The 15,306-nt window shown below is 36.1% G+C and overlaps 1 protein-coding gene across 3 annotated transcripts in view; it reads right to left on the bottom strand.

The window, feature by feature from the left end:
- PARP8 (poly(ADP-ribose) polymerase family member 8) overlaps positions 1-15,306 on the bottom strand; it is a 171,920-nt gene that overhangs the window by 25,084 nt on the left and 131,530 nt on the right. For all 3 annotated transcript variants that reach the window (XM_087443264.1, XM_087443265.1, XM_014781621.2), the window contains 4 exons: positions 13,103-13,195; positions 5,636-5,761; positions 4,077-4,142; positions 1,494-1,561 (listed from right to left, as the gene is read on the bottom strand). In XM_087443264.1, coding sequence (XP_087299390.1) covers positions 1,494-1,561; positions 4,077-4,142; positions 5,636-5,761; positions 13,103-13,195 — 353 coding nt within the window. The remainder of the gene's footprint in view (positions 1-1,493; positions 1,562-4,076; positions 4,143-5,635; positions 5,762-13,102; positions 13,196-15,306) is intronic.

Below are 15,306 nucleotides of genomic sequence, written 5' to 3'. Positions count from 1 at the left end.
CAATTTCAAATATCACCAAAATGAACATCTCTGGATGTACTTTCAAATAATGATAATCTAAATACAAAGATTAGAACTTGATTCATACATCTGCTTCCTTTGCCCCTCCCTACAGTGCTTAATTAGGAAGGAGTTTTTATATTTATAAAGATCTTGTTCTTTAAATATTTGACGATCTCTTTGGGCTGATGGCATACAATTATTTATATATAAACTGTTATTCAACAAATTTAGACACTGAAGTTGAAAAAACTGAATTCAGGTATCTGAAAGAACTCATTGTTTTTATGCTTTTCAGTATACAAAATAATAAGCTGGGAAAATTGTAAAACATTTTGTTAAATTTTCTTTTCCTTGAAAGAGTGACTAACAAACTGAAGAAAATGATCACAAATAATTAAAAGTTAACAGGCTAACTTCAGGGAAAACAAGAAAGAGATTAGATATTTGAGATTTTTACCTTCATTTTGACTATGAGTTAATGTAAGAATTTAGAAAGTTAAAATGAAAACTGTGTGTTATTTTACTTAATTAGTAAGAATTTTAATAATAGATCATAAAAGACACAAAGACTTGTAAACCTAACTTTTGTCATTGTCTTATTAGACTAAATTAAAAGTGCATTGTAAAATTCTGACTAAGTGAAAGTTGAGTCATCAGAATCTTGAGGCAGCCAGATTCTTTCTCCTTTGCCCATATTTTTTAAAAACTTTCTGGTTGTAGCATGGAATAAGTACTCATTCAGACCAATCTCTTATAATCTTTACATTTGTATTACTGCATGATACTCATGGTAAATTCCACAGCCTTTGAGTTTTCAATGATTTCAAAGAGACAGGTACATAAAACCCTTATAGGTATGGTAAGCAGATGCTACTGTTGTCATTTTGCGAATGAGAAACCAGAAGGTAAATTATTTGAAGCAGGCATAGCAAGGTGAGCTCTCAATCCACCTCTCCTATTCCTGGTCTAGCCCTCCTTGTAGGATCCGTGCCGGACTGATGCTATAGGCCCACCAGGCTCACCCCGAAACAGTGCATCATCCGCAGTCATCAAACAGAGTCCACCAAATTTATACTGTCCTTGTCAAGGGAGTCAATTATACAAAATATACATTTTAGAAAGATTTTCAATCATAAGTATTGAAACTGTGAGTTTTATCACTTAGTCCTCAGCTAACAAGAAAAATAAATGAACCAAAACGGCTTCACCACGTAACCTAGTTAACCACATTTTTTAAAACTATAGACAAATCGCTGTCAAATACATTGCATACCCGTGTAGCGCGTACGACAGCATTTTCTTCCCCTTGTGATGTACAAGTTTTAATTAAAGTGAGAGTCATTAAGGACTCTTGGATTATAAAATCCCCAGGCCTTGTAGGCTTGTAGAGCTGTAGCACTGCAGGTCTTGTGAAATAGGTCTTTTTTTCCTTAAAGCAGGCAGTAGAAAATGATGCTGTTTTCATTAAGAGGAAAATTAAAATTTTATACCATTGCAGTAGGGGATGAGCAAGGGGGTCTTGTTTATCCATCTGCTTCTTGATTTCCAGATAGGGTGCCTGAAAAATAGTCATTATACTTCTTGATTTTTCTTAAAAATTTCTTTTTATTTTTCTTTTTTGGCAAAAGCAAAATCAGACTGAACCTGTAAGCCTAATCTAGTTAAACTTGAAAATCTGTGGCTGTGACATGGGGACAGCGACAATTACCCTAGTTGTTCCCCCCAAGATGGTGTGAACTCTGAACTTCCGGCAGCACAAAGGACTTGCCCACTCATTTTGCTATGAAGCTTGATCATACTTCAGCCTGTCTTCCACATACTAGGCCATGTCCCTAAAGGTGATCCCAGGCTCCCTGCTGAGTCTTTGCTCAAGAAAACCCAATGCTGCCAAACCACAAAAGGTACATCGTACCAATGCACATTGCTAACCTTTCGGAAATTCTCCCCTCATCCACCTTCTGTATTTTCCATTTCCGCACAGGCCCCTTTTTTGTTCCCTCTCTGTTCTCACTTTAAAAACCTCAGGCACCTTTGTCTTACTTGAAGGTGAGCTCAGTTCACACTGCAGTCTCTCTGCCCTACTGCGGTCCTCGAATAAAACCTGTCTTGCCACCTTTAACAAGTGTCCGGTGCTGTTTCTCTCAGTCAATGACCGTTTTTTCACTTTCAACTAACATCAAAGCAAAACTTGTAATAGTTATTACTCATGCTCATATCTGAGGGTACTGACTTAGATATGGATCTTTACTGAAGAAGACTGAACAAAATTTACATAAGAAGAGCTCTTTTTCTTAAAAGTACTTAATGGAATTTACCCAATTAACCTTTTTAGAGAACAAAGGGCAATCTTTCTGTGACAATTTAGGTCTAGCTATAGGGCAGTGCATTCCAGAAAATAGGACAGAATAATGTTATATTTATTTGGAGAGGTTGAAAGAATTTGACACAATAGAACCTGACAGTGTCTCTATGAAATGCTCATTGAAAGAGGGTGCAGCATTACTATTTGCCATCTTGACAGTCAAGAAACTGAGGCATCAAGCAATTAAGCAATTTGTTCAAGGTGACAGGCTACATCATTGATGAGCGAATTATACAACACGGGCCTCTAACTTCTTAGGCTGACACTCAATCACCTCCTATTAAAATAACTTACACATGACCCAGAAAAAAGAAAGCAATTTTTGGCAGAGAGCTGATCCCAGAGTTAGAGTTTGTAGCTATTTTTAAATCCAAGAATGATTTGATTCTAGGGTATAGTATAAATACCCTATATCAAAGTCTTTGGTGACTAAAAATGTTTACTTAACCTTGTCTAAAATATTGCAATAGATTCTTTTTTTTCCCCTAAGTGGAAATACATTTTGTTATTTCCTTTTCCTTATACAAATAATAAATATTTGTTTGAAAAGGAATTCAGATAATACAGACAGGTTTGGACATAGAAAAACAACTGGAAAGGATGATGGTTTTTAAGCAAATAATACAACATGAATTAAAAGATTTCTCGTTTACCATTGTCTGAAACATACTATTTGTTGAATGAATGAATGAATGAATATTTAAGTATATAAATAAATAACTATCAAAAGACTCAAGAATCAAATTTGGAAATGTAAGAATGTACTTTAGGACCACATTTCAAATAGAGTAGAGATGATGGTGGGGAGAAGGTTGGAGTGGCGCAGAAGCTCTGTGGGCCCCAAGACAGGAAGAATCCACTCTTCCTTCCCCAGAGAAAGAAAATGACCCAGGGTAATACTCATTATAAGCCTGCAAGGGTCTCCAGGGCAGTGCAAGCCTTGAAACCACCATATGCAAACTGAACCCATAATGTCTGTTGTTGTCAATTAAAGATTATTAATTTCTACTAATAATGATGCCTTTTAAACCTCTCTCCAAATCTTTGGCAGTGAAAAGGCCTCAATAATTCAATAGCATGTGCTTTTTCCAAGTGCTGGACCACAGCCCAGTGATGTTAGACTTCCGCAATAAACCTTGATCCTTGGCTCATCAAACTTTTCTATCAAAGCCTCCCTAATGGCCAAAAATATAAACTCAGACTCTCAGGAAGTCTGGTGTCTTACAAAGCTGTTTTGAGATTCTGTGTTATATCTAAAAGTATTTATGTACAATTTACATTTGATAGAATATTTGCTTTTATTTTAACATTAAAATGATGTTTTGAAATTACTACCATTAATTAAAATTGACAGTCTAGGAAGATGGTACCAGATTTAACCTTTGCCTTAAGATAGCCTGATATACTTCCATGTACTCAAACTCTTGCCAAGTTTGAGAGCAGAGCATTAGGATTATAATTATGCAATTTCCCTCCAAAAGTCACAGTGGTAGGTAACATGCCAATACACTGATGTAATTTAATTAAAACATTCTAGTACAGCACAATTTCAATTTTTTATGATTTTAATTATACTCCCATATAATAGAAAAGTCTCCATGTCACTACATGGCCAGTACTCTCAGACATTTTTTTCTTCTCGGACATTTTTAAAATACGATTTTACTCAAGCAAAACTGAACTGTCCAAGACCACAAGATGATATACTTACTTGTGTCATTTCTCTAATAGAAGTTATGCTATCCAGTGCTTTCATTACTCGATCATAGTTCTTCTTCTGTTTGAATGGGAAAAAAAAATAGTATTCACGATAAGCCTTTGCAAGTCTGCACATTACTAGACAAACATATTATTTCTGTGCGTGAATTTTCCATCAGGGTCAATGTGAAAGCAATGACTATGTTGTGAACATAAAAGGGAAGACTTTAATAAGATGGCTCAAGGACACAGGATTTATAACTGAGTCAGAAGAAAGAAAACATTGCCAGTCTTAATACAAGTACATAAAATCACATTCACCTACAGGGGAAAAACTACAAATGCAAAGAAGATATTGGGTTCCTGATTCTCACTGTCATCACTAAAAAATTAAGCCATGATGAATAAAGTAGGCATAGAATCCTTCTAAAATACAAAAATCCACTTTAAATCCCACAGTTTCATTTTGCTTTTGTTTTGTTTTGACTGGAAGATTGTTACCAAAAGAGTATGAATAATAAGGGTGTAAATGACACCATACACTCAAATGATTTTTTTTTTTTTTTTTTTTGCTGAGGAAGATTCACCTTGAGCCAAGATCCGTTGCCAATTCCTCTTTTTCTTCTTTATGCTTGAGGAAGATTAGCTCTGAGCTAACACCTGTGCCAATCTTCCTCTATTTTGTATGTGGGTCGCCGCCACAACACGGCGGACGAATGGTGTAGGTCCATGCTCAGGATCCAAACCCGTGAACCAGGGCTACCAAAGCAGAGCATGTGCAACTTTAACCACTCGGCCATGGGGCCAGCCCAATTCATTTTTAAGCATAATGTAAACATGTGCACTGTTGCCAGTTATGAAGGAAGGAAAGATCTTCCAAGGAAATTTTATATAGTCATTGATTCTGTAAAATGATTTCAAGATGAACAGTAATAGAGACCAAGGCAATTTTAGCTCTCAGGGAATTTGAAAATTTTGTTATTTCAGAAGGATTCTACCTCATCTCCATGAGTATTTACAAAATTCTTTTCTCAAGAAATGGTAGTTGATCAACCATATGAATTACACTCTCACTAACCTTCAGATAACAAGGGAAGGTGAAGTAAAAATGCAAAAGAAAAAGGGAAATTTGTCCTTTCACCCATGATCCTTAAAATTAAAATGAGGTTACATAAGTTAGAATCTCCAGAAATATGTAATGAAATTAAAATAATCATATCGCCCATTATAAACCAATTTATTATAGCTATTTACCCACCTTCCATGCAGATGGGATGTGTAAAGATCAGAATTTAAGAGGATGAAGTGAGTCTAGTTTCATGAAGTTCTGAAAATGACTTTAAAGGAGGTAAGAATGGGGGAAGTGATAGGATATGCGAAAGACTGAAGGTGGAAGCAAATCAAGTTTGTGGAAAAAGAATCATATTTACTAATAGATAGAGAGTCCATGATAGGTCAAGGGATATGCTTGATGACACAGTGATTTAGACAGAAAGAGGAAAGCTAAGGAGACTCAAGTCTCAATTATTGTTAAAGGTACCTTGTGATGGGTGTGCTAGGATAACTACTCACCCTGGGGTTGAAGGCCAGCATCTGAGGATCGTTAGGATCTACCACAGAAGGATATGGCTCGAAAATGACAACTTTTCTAGGAGATTCCAATGCAGACCTACACATGGACACCAGTAGATCTACCACCTTGAAATACATACATAAGATAGTTACTATCTTTTTGGTTTTATCAAGGGCTTTGCCATTGTTTCTCCCTCTTACGGCAATTAACTAGGAAAGAATCAAGATTGCTATCAACCTTTCAAATCTGTAATTTATGGCTTTAGACCAAACTGGACCAAACTTGACCATTAATTTAAAGTAACTAACATGTGTTGCTTCCAATTACTCACGTCCTAATATCTCTTTGTCATGAACCCATATTATGTACTAACATTGTTCTAGGCTCTATGGCAAGACAATGAACAAGAGAGACAGGTCCTTTCTCTTGTGGAATTTACATTCTAATGGAGAAGATGCATAATAAAAAATCAGTTAAACAAATATATACTTAGATACATTTTCTGGTAGTGTTAAATGCTATAAAAATAAAGCAGGCATTACAGACTAAGGCAGTAGGGGGTACTGTTTTAGAGTGACTAGGAAAGGCGGTGATGTTTCAACAGGGACCTGAATGAAGCGAGGGAGGGGATGTGCAACTATCTGGGGAGAAACCATTCTAGGGGAAGGAAACTGCAAATACAGGAAACGAGCTTGACATGCTCCAAGAACGGTATTATCTCCTGACATATCCTACTTCTTCCTACTCTCCTCTGCCGAGGGCCATTCATGACCTTTGCTTTGCTAAATATGATGGCTTTATTCCTGTGTTCTTCTATGATTCCTTTGCACAATTTACTAAGAGGCAGTACTATAGAGCACTTAAGGGCATGGCTCTCCTCTCCAGTCTCCAGAACAATATGCTTCTGGCAACTGAACTAAGAAAACTGACCTGTCTAAATGGAGAGAGCTCAGCAGAACAGACATACCTATCGTGTGAAGACAGGGACTTCATAAGGAAGCAGCCGACTTCATCTTTATAGGGAAAGCTATTTCTAGACAGCTTTTAAACAGGCATTTAAAAAATGCACAATAAGAGCAGGACAATTTTTGATTCTTGTGGTTAACGAGAGGGACATTGTGACCTAATGACAGTCGGGCTTGCTATGTTGTATGTATACTCACAAAACACATCTACTCAATCACAGCATCCAGAATTTCCAGTGACCTAAAATAATTTGCAACACTCAAGCCATTGGGTATATGATCTACAAATAACACATCCCAAAGTACACAGACATACACACCCACAGGACTCAGAAAACAGCAGAACTGAAAACAGCTAATGTTTCTACCACACTATTCCATTTATATGTGTGTATGTATATATACGCAATAAATTGCATTCCAAGCAATAGATATAATAATAAAGACATAATAAAACCCTCCTTTTAGTTTTCCTCTCCCACACTCACACTCCTTTTACCCCAGAGAGATGCACTTTAACCCAGATACAAATTGTTTTCAGCATTATCTGGTCTCCCAATGAAAGTAAACACCCAAACCTGAATTCCTGAGAAAGAAGAATCAGTAAGCTAAAATAGCCTTTTCTGAAACTGTAGGGGGGAGAATTGGTATAATCTTATAAAAGTCTTAAAAAATTTTATGTCTTAATATGCAATTGAAGCTTTGTAAAAGTACATGCCCTTCACACATATGGTCAAATGATCTTAGACAGGGTGCCAAGAACACTCAATGGGGAAAGAACAGTATTTTTCTACAAATGATGGTGGGAAAACTGGATATCCACATGCAAAAGAATGAAGTTGTACCTTTATCTTACACCATACACAAAAATTAGCTCAAAATGAACTAAAAATCTAAACACAAGACTTTAAACTATAAAATTCCTACAAGAAAACAGGGGAAAAGCTTCATGACATTTGATTTGGCAATGATTTCTTGGATATGACACCAAAACCATGGGCAACAAAAGCAAAAATAGACAAATGGGACTACATCAAACTTAAAAACTTTTGTGCATCAAAGGACACAATCAATAGAGTAAAAGAGCAACCTATGGAATGGGAGAGAATATTTGCAAATCATTTATCTGACAAGGGGTTAATATCTAGAATATATAAAGAACTCCTACAACTCAACAACAAAAAATCAAATAACTTGACTTAAAAATGGGCAAAGGACCTGAACAGACTTTTTTTTTAAGAGGATATACACATGGCCAACAAGCATGTGAAAAGATGCTCAACATCACTAATCATCAAAAAAACACAAATCTAAACCACCATGAGATACCACCTCACAACCATTAGGATGGCTACTATCAAAAAAACAGAAAATAATAAGTGTTGGTGAGCATATGGAGAAATGGGAACCCCTGTGCACTGTTGATGGGATTGTAAAATGGTGGAACTGCTATAGAAAACAGTATGGAGGTTCCTTAACAAGTTAATAATAGAACTTCCATATGATCCTGCTGGAAGTGACAATCCCACTTCTGGGTATATATCCAAAACAATTGAAAGAAGGGTCTTGAAGAGATATTTGCACACCCATGTTCACAGCAGCATTATTCACAACATGCGCAAAGAGGTGGATGCAATGAAAATGTCCACTGATGGATGAATGGATAAACAAAATGTGGTATATACATATAAAGGAATATTATTCAGCCTAAAAAAGGAAAATTCTGTCACCTGTTACAACATGGATGGACCTTGAGGACATTATGCAAAGTGAAATAAGCCAGTCACAAAAAGACAAATACTGTATGACTCCACTTACGAAGTATCTAAGGTAGTCAAATTCATAGAAACAGAAAGTAGAATGGTGGTGGTTACCAGGGTTGGGGAGAGGGGAAAAACGGGAGTTGTTCAATTGGTATAGAGTTTCCATTCTGCAAGATGAAAAAGTTATGGAAATCTATTTCACAAGTGAATATACTTAACACTATGGAACTATACACTTAAAAGTGATTAAGATAGTAAATTTTATGTGTTTTTTTACCACATAATGATAAAAAAGGTACAAATGGATACAATAACAACGTGAACAACGTTCCCTTTTCAATCAAATATTTATTAAATGTCTTGTGCCAGAAGCGTTAAAACAATCAACACTACAAAAAAAAAAAGTATATGCATTGTTTTGCCAACAATTTCAATAATGGATTCAAGTAAATTATAATGAAATAATAGACATAGGGGTGGAGAATTTAATTAGTAGGATATTTCTGTTAATAGATGTCCTAACCTAACTTCAAAGTAATAGTGTAACTACCATAGCTAAATTACATACGGTCCACCCAAGGCTCATATTCCTTCCTTCCAGGGTGTAAAGCTACTGACTAGAAGTGGCTTCTCTGTACGGGACATTTCCACCCCTTTTGTCTACATAAGGCCACATGACTAGTTCTAACCAATGGATCATAAGTGGAAAGGGGATGAGCTGATGCAGAAACAGGTGCACCTTCTCCACTTTTCTCTCTCTCTCTCTACCATATATACGCCATACATTGAAGACAGAAGAGCCAATGGACGGAGTCCAGTTTCCTCAATCATCACACAGAAAGATGCCCAACAAACATTCTAACTGGACAGCTGTATGAGGGAGAAATAAAAGTCTCTCATCCTAAGCCACTCTAACTTTATGATTTATCTGTTAGAGAAGTTAGCATTCAGAATTTTTGAATGAGGAAAGGTTTATATAACACTGTTAGGATTTGTATTCTATTTGCATGTGTTAATTTTTCCATGGAGCAAAATGTCTACGTTAAAAACTAGAAGGTAACACACAACTATAATTTCTTTTACCCCAAATCATATATTTCCCCACTCTCAGCATTTAAAATGAAAGATTCTGAATAGGGTCTTAGCACATATGGTGAGTGCTATAGCCAGCAAGTTACAGACATCTTTCTTCTTAGACTGAATAATATAATTGAAGAGGCAAATTGGAGGATGACTAAGATACTTAAGATAGAAATGCAAAGAAATAGTAAATTCAAGTAATGGGAATCAGGCCATTTTTTTTTTTTAGGATTTTATTTATTTATTTATTTTTCCCCCCCAAAGCCCCCGTAGATAGTTGTATGTCATAGCTGCACATCCTTCTAGTTGCTGTTATGTGGGATGCGGCCTCGGCATGGCCGGAGAAGCGGCGCGTGCGCGCCCGGGATCCGAACCCGGGCCGCCAGCAGCGGAGCGCGCGCACTTAACCGCTAAGCCACGGGCCGGTACCCGGGAATTAGGCCATTTGATGAGTGAAAATAAAAGGTCCGAGGGTTTATAGAATCATGTACCTCTAAAGGACATTACATACAATTCAATTGGTAGATCAAGACTCTCCACCCTCCCCCACAGGTATGAAAGGCCTTGGAGCTCTTGCAAATGAGAAAATTCAACTTTCAACTTCAGATGGGTGAGAAAGGCACATACAGGTGTGGCCCACAGATATACAAGGTATTCTGGAAAAGAGGTGAACTTAAAATTGTAGACCAATGGCCTTCAAACATTTCAACCGTGACTCTTTTTTTTTTAAAGAGACTCTTATATGAGAGCCAATACATAAAGAAAATGGAGCCATTCTGGTTGAAGCTGTATTCGGGGGCCTGGAATCCCAGCTGCTTGGACACTAGTCCCAGCCCAGCCTCCTGCAGCATCCCTAAAGAATGTTCTTGCAACTTCCAAAGCTCCTCAGAGAACTCCTTAAAATTCAGGAGTCAGTTGATGCAACAAGCCTATCTGAGATATAGTTTCTTTCTGTCTAGAAAAAGAGTCAGTTTCCATGTAATATTTAGGATTATAACTAGAATATTGGAGTACCTGCTTTAAAGTAGTGACAAGAATATTCTGCTTTGGAGTAGAATCACTAAATTCTCTGATTTTTGGATACTGAACTTTAAAGTTGAATCACTAACTTGATCTGATTGAGTACTTGTGCTTTGTACCTATCATTATATAATCCAAAATTAATTTCACTTTAAGAACCATTATTTTTAGAGATGTATGTATAATAAGAGGAAAAAAAGGCACATACTATCCTATCAATCTAGCCTACAGTTAGCGTGATGCTAATTTGCTTTCTAATTAACTATTTCTTATTTCTAGGCTTTAATTCCTTCCCTTTTAAAATTGTTTAAGGAACCATTTACATCCAGTAAAATGCATAAATGTTAACTGTACTACTCGAAGAATTTTTAATATATATATACATACATACATTCCACGTAAATATATATGTACGTATACTCACACACACACCTGTGTAAAGCTTAATTATTTTTAATATAGCTATAAATAGCATATTTTAAGGTATCTTTTTTTTTAAGCAATATTAGTTCTAAGGGATGAGAAAAACTTTCACAGTAAAAAGAATTTTAAAGAAAGGAAAGAAAAGAAAAAGACCTGCCAGGGTCAGATACATTTGAGAAACCGTCTTAAGTATAGGCCAGCCATTTGCTTAGTTTTAGGGATTCTCAGAGCCTTTAATATGCAAATATGTGCATGTTGGGTGTAGGGACAACATCAAGCTGCATTTTTGAAATTTATTTTAATCGTGGAATCATTTTTTCCACATCACATATGATCAGTGTTCTACTGTTTGTATTACTTTTCATTTATAACTTATTACATCACAAATGTTGTCCTTAATATTTCATTAAGCAGATGCACCTGAGTTTAGTTAATCAGTGAAATTACTAGATTAAGGGCATGTAAATCCATGAACCCTGGGCTGTCTGTATAACTGTCGTACCTCCATCTAGTGTAAAGCCTGTTACATAGCAGGCATTTGATACTTACTGAAAGAACATCTGTTGCAAGTTGATCATTTTTCCCACCCATCTTTGCAAATTTTATAAATGAAACATTGGTAATTCTTTTTACATTTAGTTCCCTGTTACTTTTTAGTGAAGCCGAATATTTTCTCATATGTCTTTACTAACTAACATTACTAAAATAGGTCCGTATTTGTGAATCGTGCATTTATTTCCTCTATTAATCTGTTATGCTCTTTGTGTTTTTCTCCTCAATTTTTATGAGCTTTTATATAATTGAGGCAAAACAAACTTTTTCATAGTTAGCTCTCAATGTTCACTATTTTTTCAAGTAAAAAACAAAGTATGTGTGGACTCACATCTGTTGATATTTTCCTTTATGATTTCTTAACTGCATAAATGCATAAACCTGAGGCACTCCCTAGGTTGTGCGTGCTTAATTTTACTCTCCTCTAGTTTGTATATAATATTTTTAGGGGCTGGCCCAGTGGCGTAGCGGTTAAGTTCGTGCACTCCACTTCAGTGGCCCAGGGTTCGCCAGTTCAGATCCTGGGCGCGGACCTACGCACCGCTCATCAAGCCATGCTGAGGCAGTCTTCCACATAGAGCAACTAGAAGGGTGTACAACTATGACATACAACTATCTACCGGGGCTTTAGGGAGAAAAAGGGAAAAAAGGAGGAAGAATGGCAACAGATGTTAGCTCACGGCCAATCTTCCTCAAAAAAAAATTTTTAAACAAAACTGTTCTTTAAGCCATTGGGAATTTGTTTTTGCACACAGTGTAAAGTAAAAAGCTGAAGTGATTTTCCCCCATGTTGCAGGTCACTTGTTCTCACCTACTTACTAAATCATTTTTATTTTACGACCTGATGTGATACCTCCTTTAATATACATTAAATGTATTAATAATTTGATCTATTTGGGGATAATCAGACCTGTTTTTTGCCCGCACTCTATTTTGTTAAAGCATTACAGGATTACATAATATATTCTTGTATACGGTTGGTCTAGCTACCTTTAATTAATATTCGCTATTCTTTTTTAAGTTTTCTCTGATTCTTTTTTCTTATAGACTTATTAGTAATTTAGGCAGGTTCCATAAATGAAAAACAAATTAACTGAAATTTCAAGGAAATTGCATGAAATAAATTTTGGCATCTTTATAATTCAATTTTTCCTTCCAGAAACATGGAATGCTTCTCTGTTTCTAAATTGTTTCTTTTTTTGTTTTTATATTTTTCTTCCTATGTCATAAACACTGCTATTGTAAAACTGAACGCTCTCTTTTTCTTATACGTTCTGCCCATTATCTTTTCACCTAAGTGTTAAAAATAAATTGGCTTCCATTTTATGGCACTATAACTTTACAAATAGATTTTACATAATGCATGTGCAAGGGTTTCAATATCTCGATGTCACCATATAAGAAAGAATCACGATTATTTTTCAAACAATACGTAGTTGGTTTAATTTCTCCCCTTGGCAATTGTAAAATGACAAAACACACATTAGATAAAAAGAGCAAAATTGAGTTTCTACCTACAAAACATCAAATGCTGGTTTCCTTTTCAATCTAACAACAAACTATGAAAACTTTGCCCGAAAGAATAGCAGGGGGAGGATAACCAGCGGATCGGATTAAATTTTTCAAACCCAAATGAGGAATAATCAGCATCATGGGTCTCTACCTGAGCTCCAGTCGCTATTTCATCAGCGGCCTCATTCATGACTCCCAGGGTTTGAAAAGCAAATACACACAGCTCTCGCTCACACACAGTAGGCTACAAAAGAAAGGGGAGTCAATTGCAACATTTTTTCCATCTCCCAATTCCTAAATTAAATTTATGACATTCCATTTCAATAAAGAGAAAATGCAAAGTTTTAGAACGTTAAAAAGAAAGGAATCATATCACTTTAATAAAAGTTAATTGCTCAATTCAGGTAACAATCAGTCAATAATCACTTACCGACACAGAGTCACAAATATAAGAAATCCATTTCAGTTAGCTTTAGGCACTTGCACTCAGAATGATTTAGCAATAGATGAAACTACCCTTTAACTGGACAATCCATCTCTCCTGCTTAATACACATTTGCACATGAGATATATTAAAAAAAAGCTGATACCTAAGCTGGTGATACACAAAAAAATGAGGTTAAACCCAAAAGCTGTTAAAACAAATACACAAAGGAGAATTCCACTTTTTCCTAGTCATTTTCTTTGGAAGAAATAAGCATGACTCTGCTTACTTGCTACCCAGCTCTTAAAAGATTGGTTTTGTTGCAAAGACTTTTGACTTCAATAACCTCCTGAAGTCAACCGCACTGAAATATACACTCTGCAATTGCTTTGGAAGAGCTCTCATCTTTCAAACCTAATACAGTGTCATCTGTTTGATTTATCTTGTCTCCCGAGTTACAATGCATTAGGTAGCTGATGAAGCCTAACACGATGCGATCCGTGGTGCCACTGCCTAGCAGACAAAAGGCATTTGTTAGTGCCACTGCTTCTAGACTCACTCATTTCAGGGGACGACTTGGTCTACTGCTTAACCAGCGGGGAAGTATGGCCTCATTCCAAATGAACATCCTTTATGTTCGGAATGAGCCCACACGGTGGCTTTGTGGACATAAAGCATGACCAATCACAGAGCTGTCTGGTTGACGTTCCCCAAAGAGAATTTCAGAAAAAAAATGAACTGATATATTTCCTTTGTCAGCCTTAAAAGTGCAGTTTGATTACATTTCAGAAACATCAAGAAAAACCACCTATGGGAGGAAATTAATTGGAGAAAGTTCTTCATCCAGACTCAAGCTATACACACTGCTATATATATCTGGATATATTCAGAGCAGACTGTTCAATTTCTACTACTTTTTCTTTTACTTGAGTGTATAACCTATTCTTAATCTTATTCTATGTGTGTGTATCTATGTGCCTATATCGTTCACCCTAATTTCCTCCACGGACATGGGGTTATTTCTTTTGTTCACCTTCTGGGAGCACGGTATGGTCTGAAATAATAGCAGTAACCATTTGTTGCACATTTACTACAGTGTCACACAAGATATTGGTGTTTGGGTATAGTGAAACTGTATACAAACAAGAGCCCATGGAGAAGAGACACCTTGGAAATCACCAAGGGCCCTAGGAATTTATTGATGTCCCAGCTACCCAAAGTTCACTGAGGAAGTAAACAGAGATGTAGAAGATACTTTGATTTTAATACTCTTGTCAAATCATCATACTTTTTTTTACGGCCAAAATCCATCAATCCTAAAGCTGAGTAATGGGATAAGGCTCATTTAGTGTATATGAGTAATGATTGGTTTTTACTTTTTTGTTTCAACCTTGGACAATCAATTACACTTACTTTGTGATCATCCAAATATGTATGTATGTATGTGTGTGTGTCTATGTATGTTCACACACACATTCCAGGGACTATAACAATAGAAAGTACCTTTTTGGTACCAAATTGTTGCTTTAAACAATGGAAATGAAAATGAAATAAAAGACCTCACTATAGTAGATTGGAACGATAATTTTAAAAAATTTTTAATACATGAAAAACTTCAAAGGCTTAAGGAAAAACGATAGACAACAGTTATTCTTGCACACATCTCTATCACACTTTGTCCCCAATCTTAGGTATTCCTGGGACACCCTGATTTTGTCTCAAATGATTTTTACCAATTTCACCCAGACCTCCTGTTCTTTATCTTGGATAACAAATTTCAATGCTTTCTTCTGCATTTCTGTTTCATCCTCCTCCCAGACCTGTTTCTATTCAAACCTCTGTATCTCCAAATCACATGGACTTGCCACCTGAGCCATTATTTTAAATAATAAACCTATATTCCTAATGATAAAGCTATGGTTTGATTACTT

The sequence above is a fragment of the Ceratotherium simum genome, chromosome 18 (assembly GCF_057802395.1).
Source record: "Ceratotherium simum simum isolate JZ-2026a chromosome 18, ASM5780239v1, whole genome shotgun sequence".
Taxonomy (NCBI): Eukaryota; Metazoa; Chordata; class Mammalia; order Perissodactyla; family Rhinocerotidae; genus Ceratotherium; species Ceratotherium simum.
This window is presented reverse-complemented; position numbering and strand designations above follow the sequence as displayed.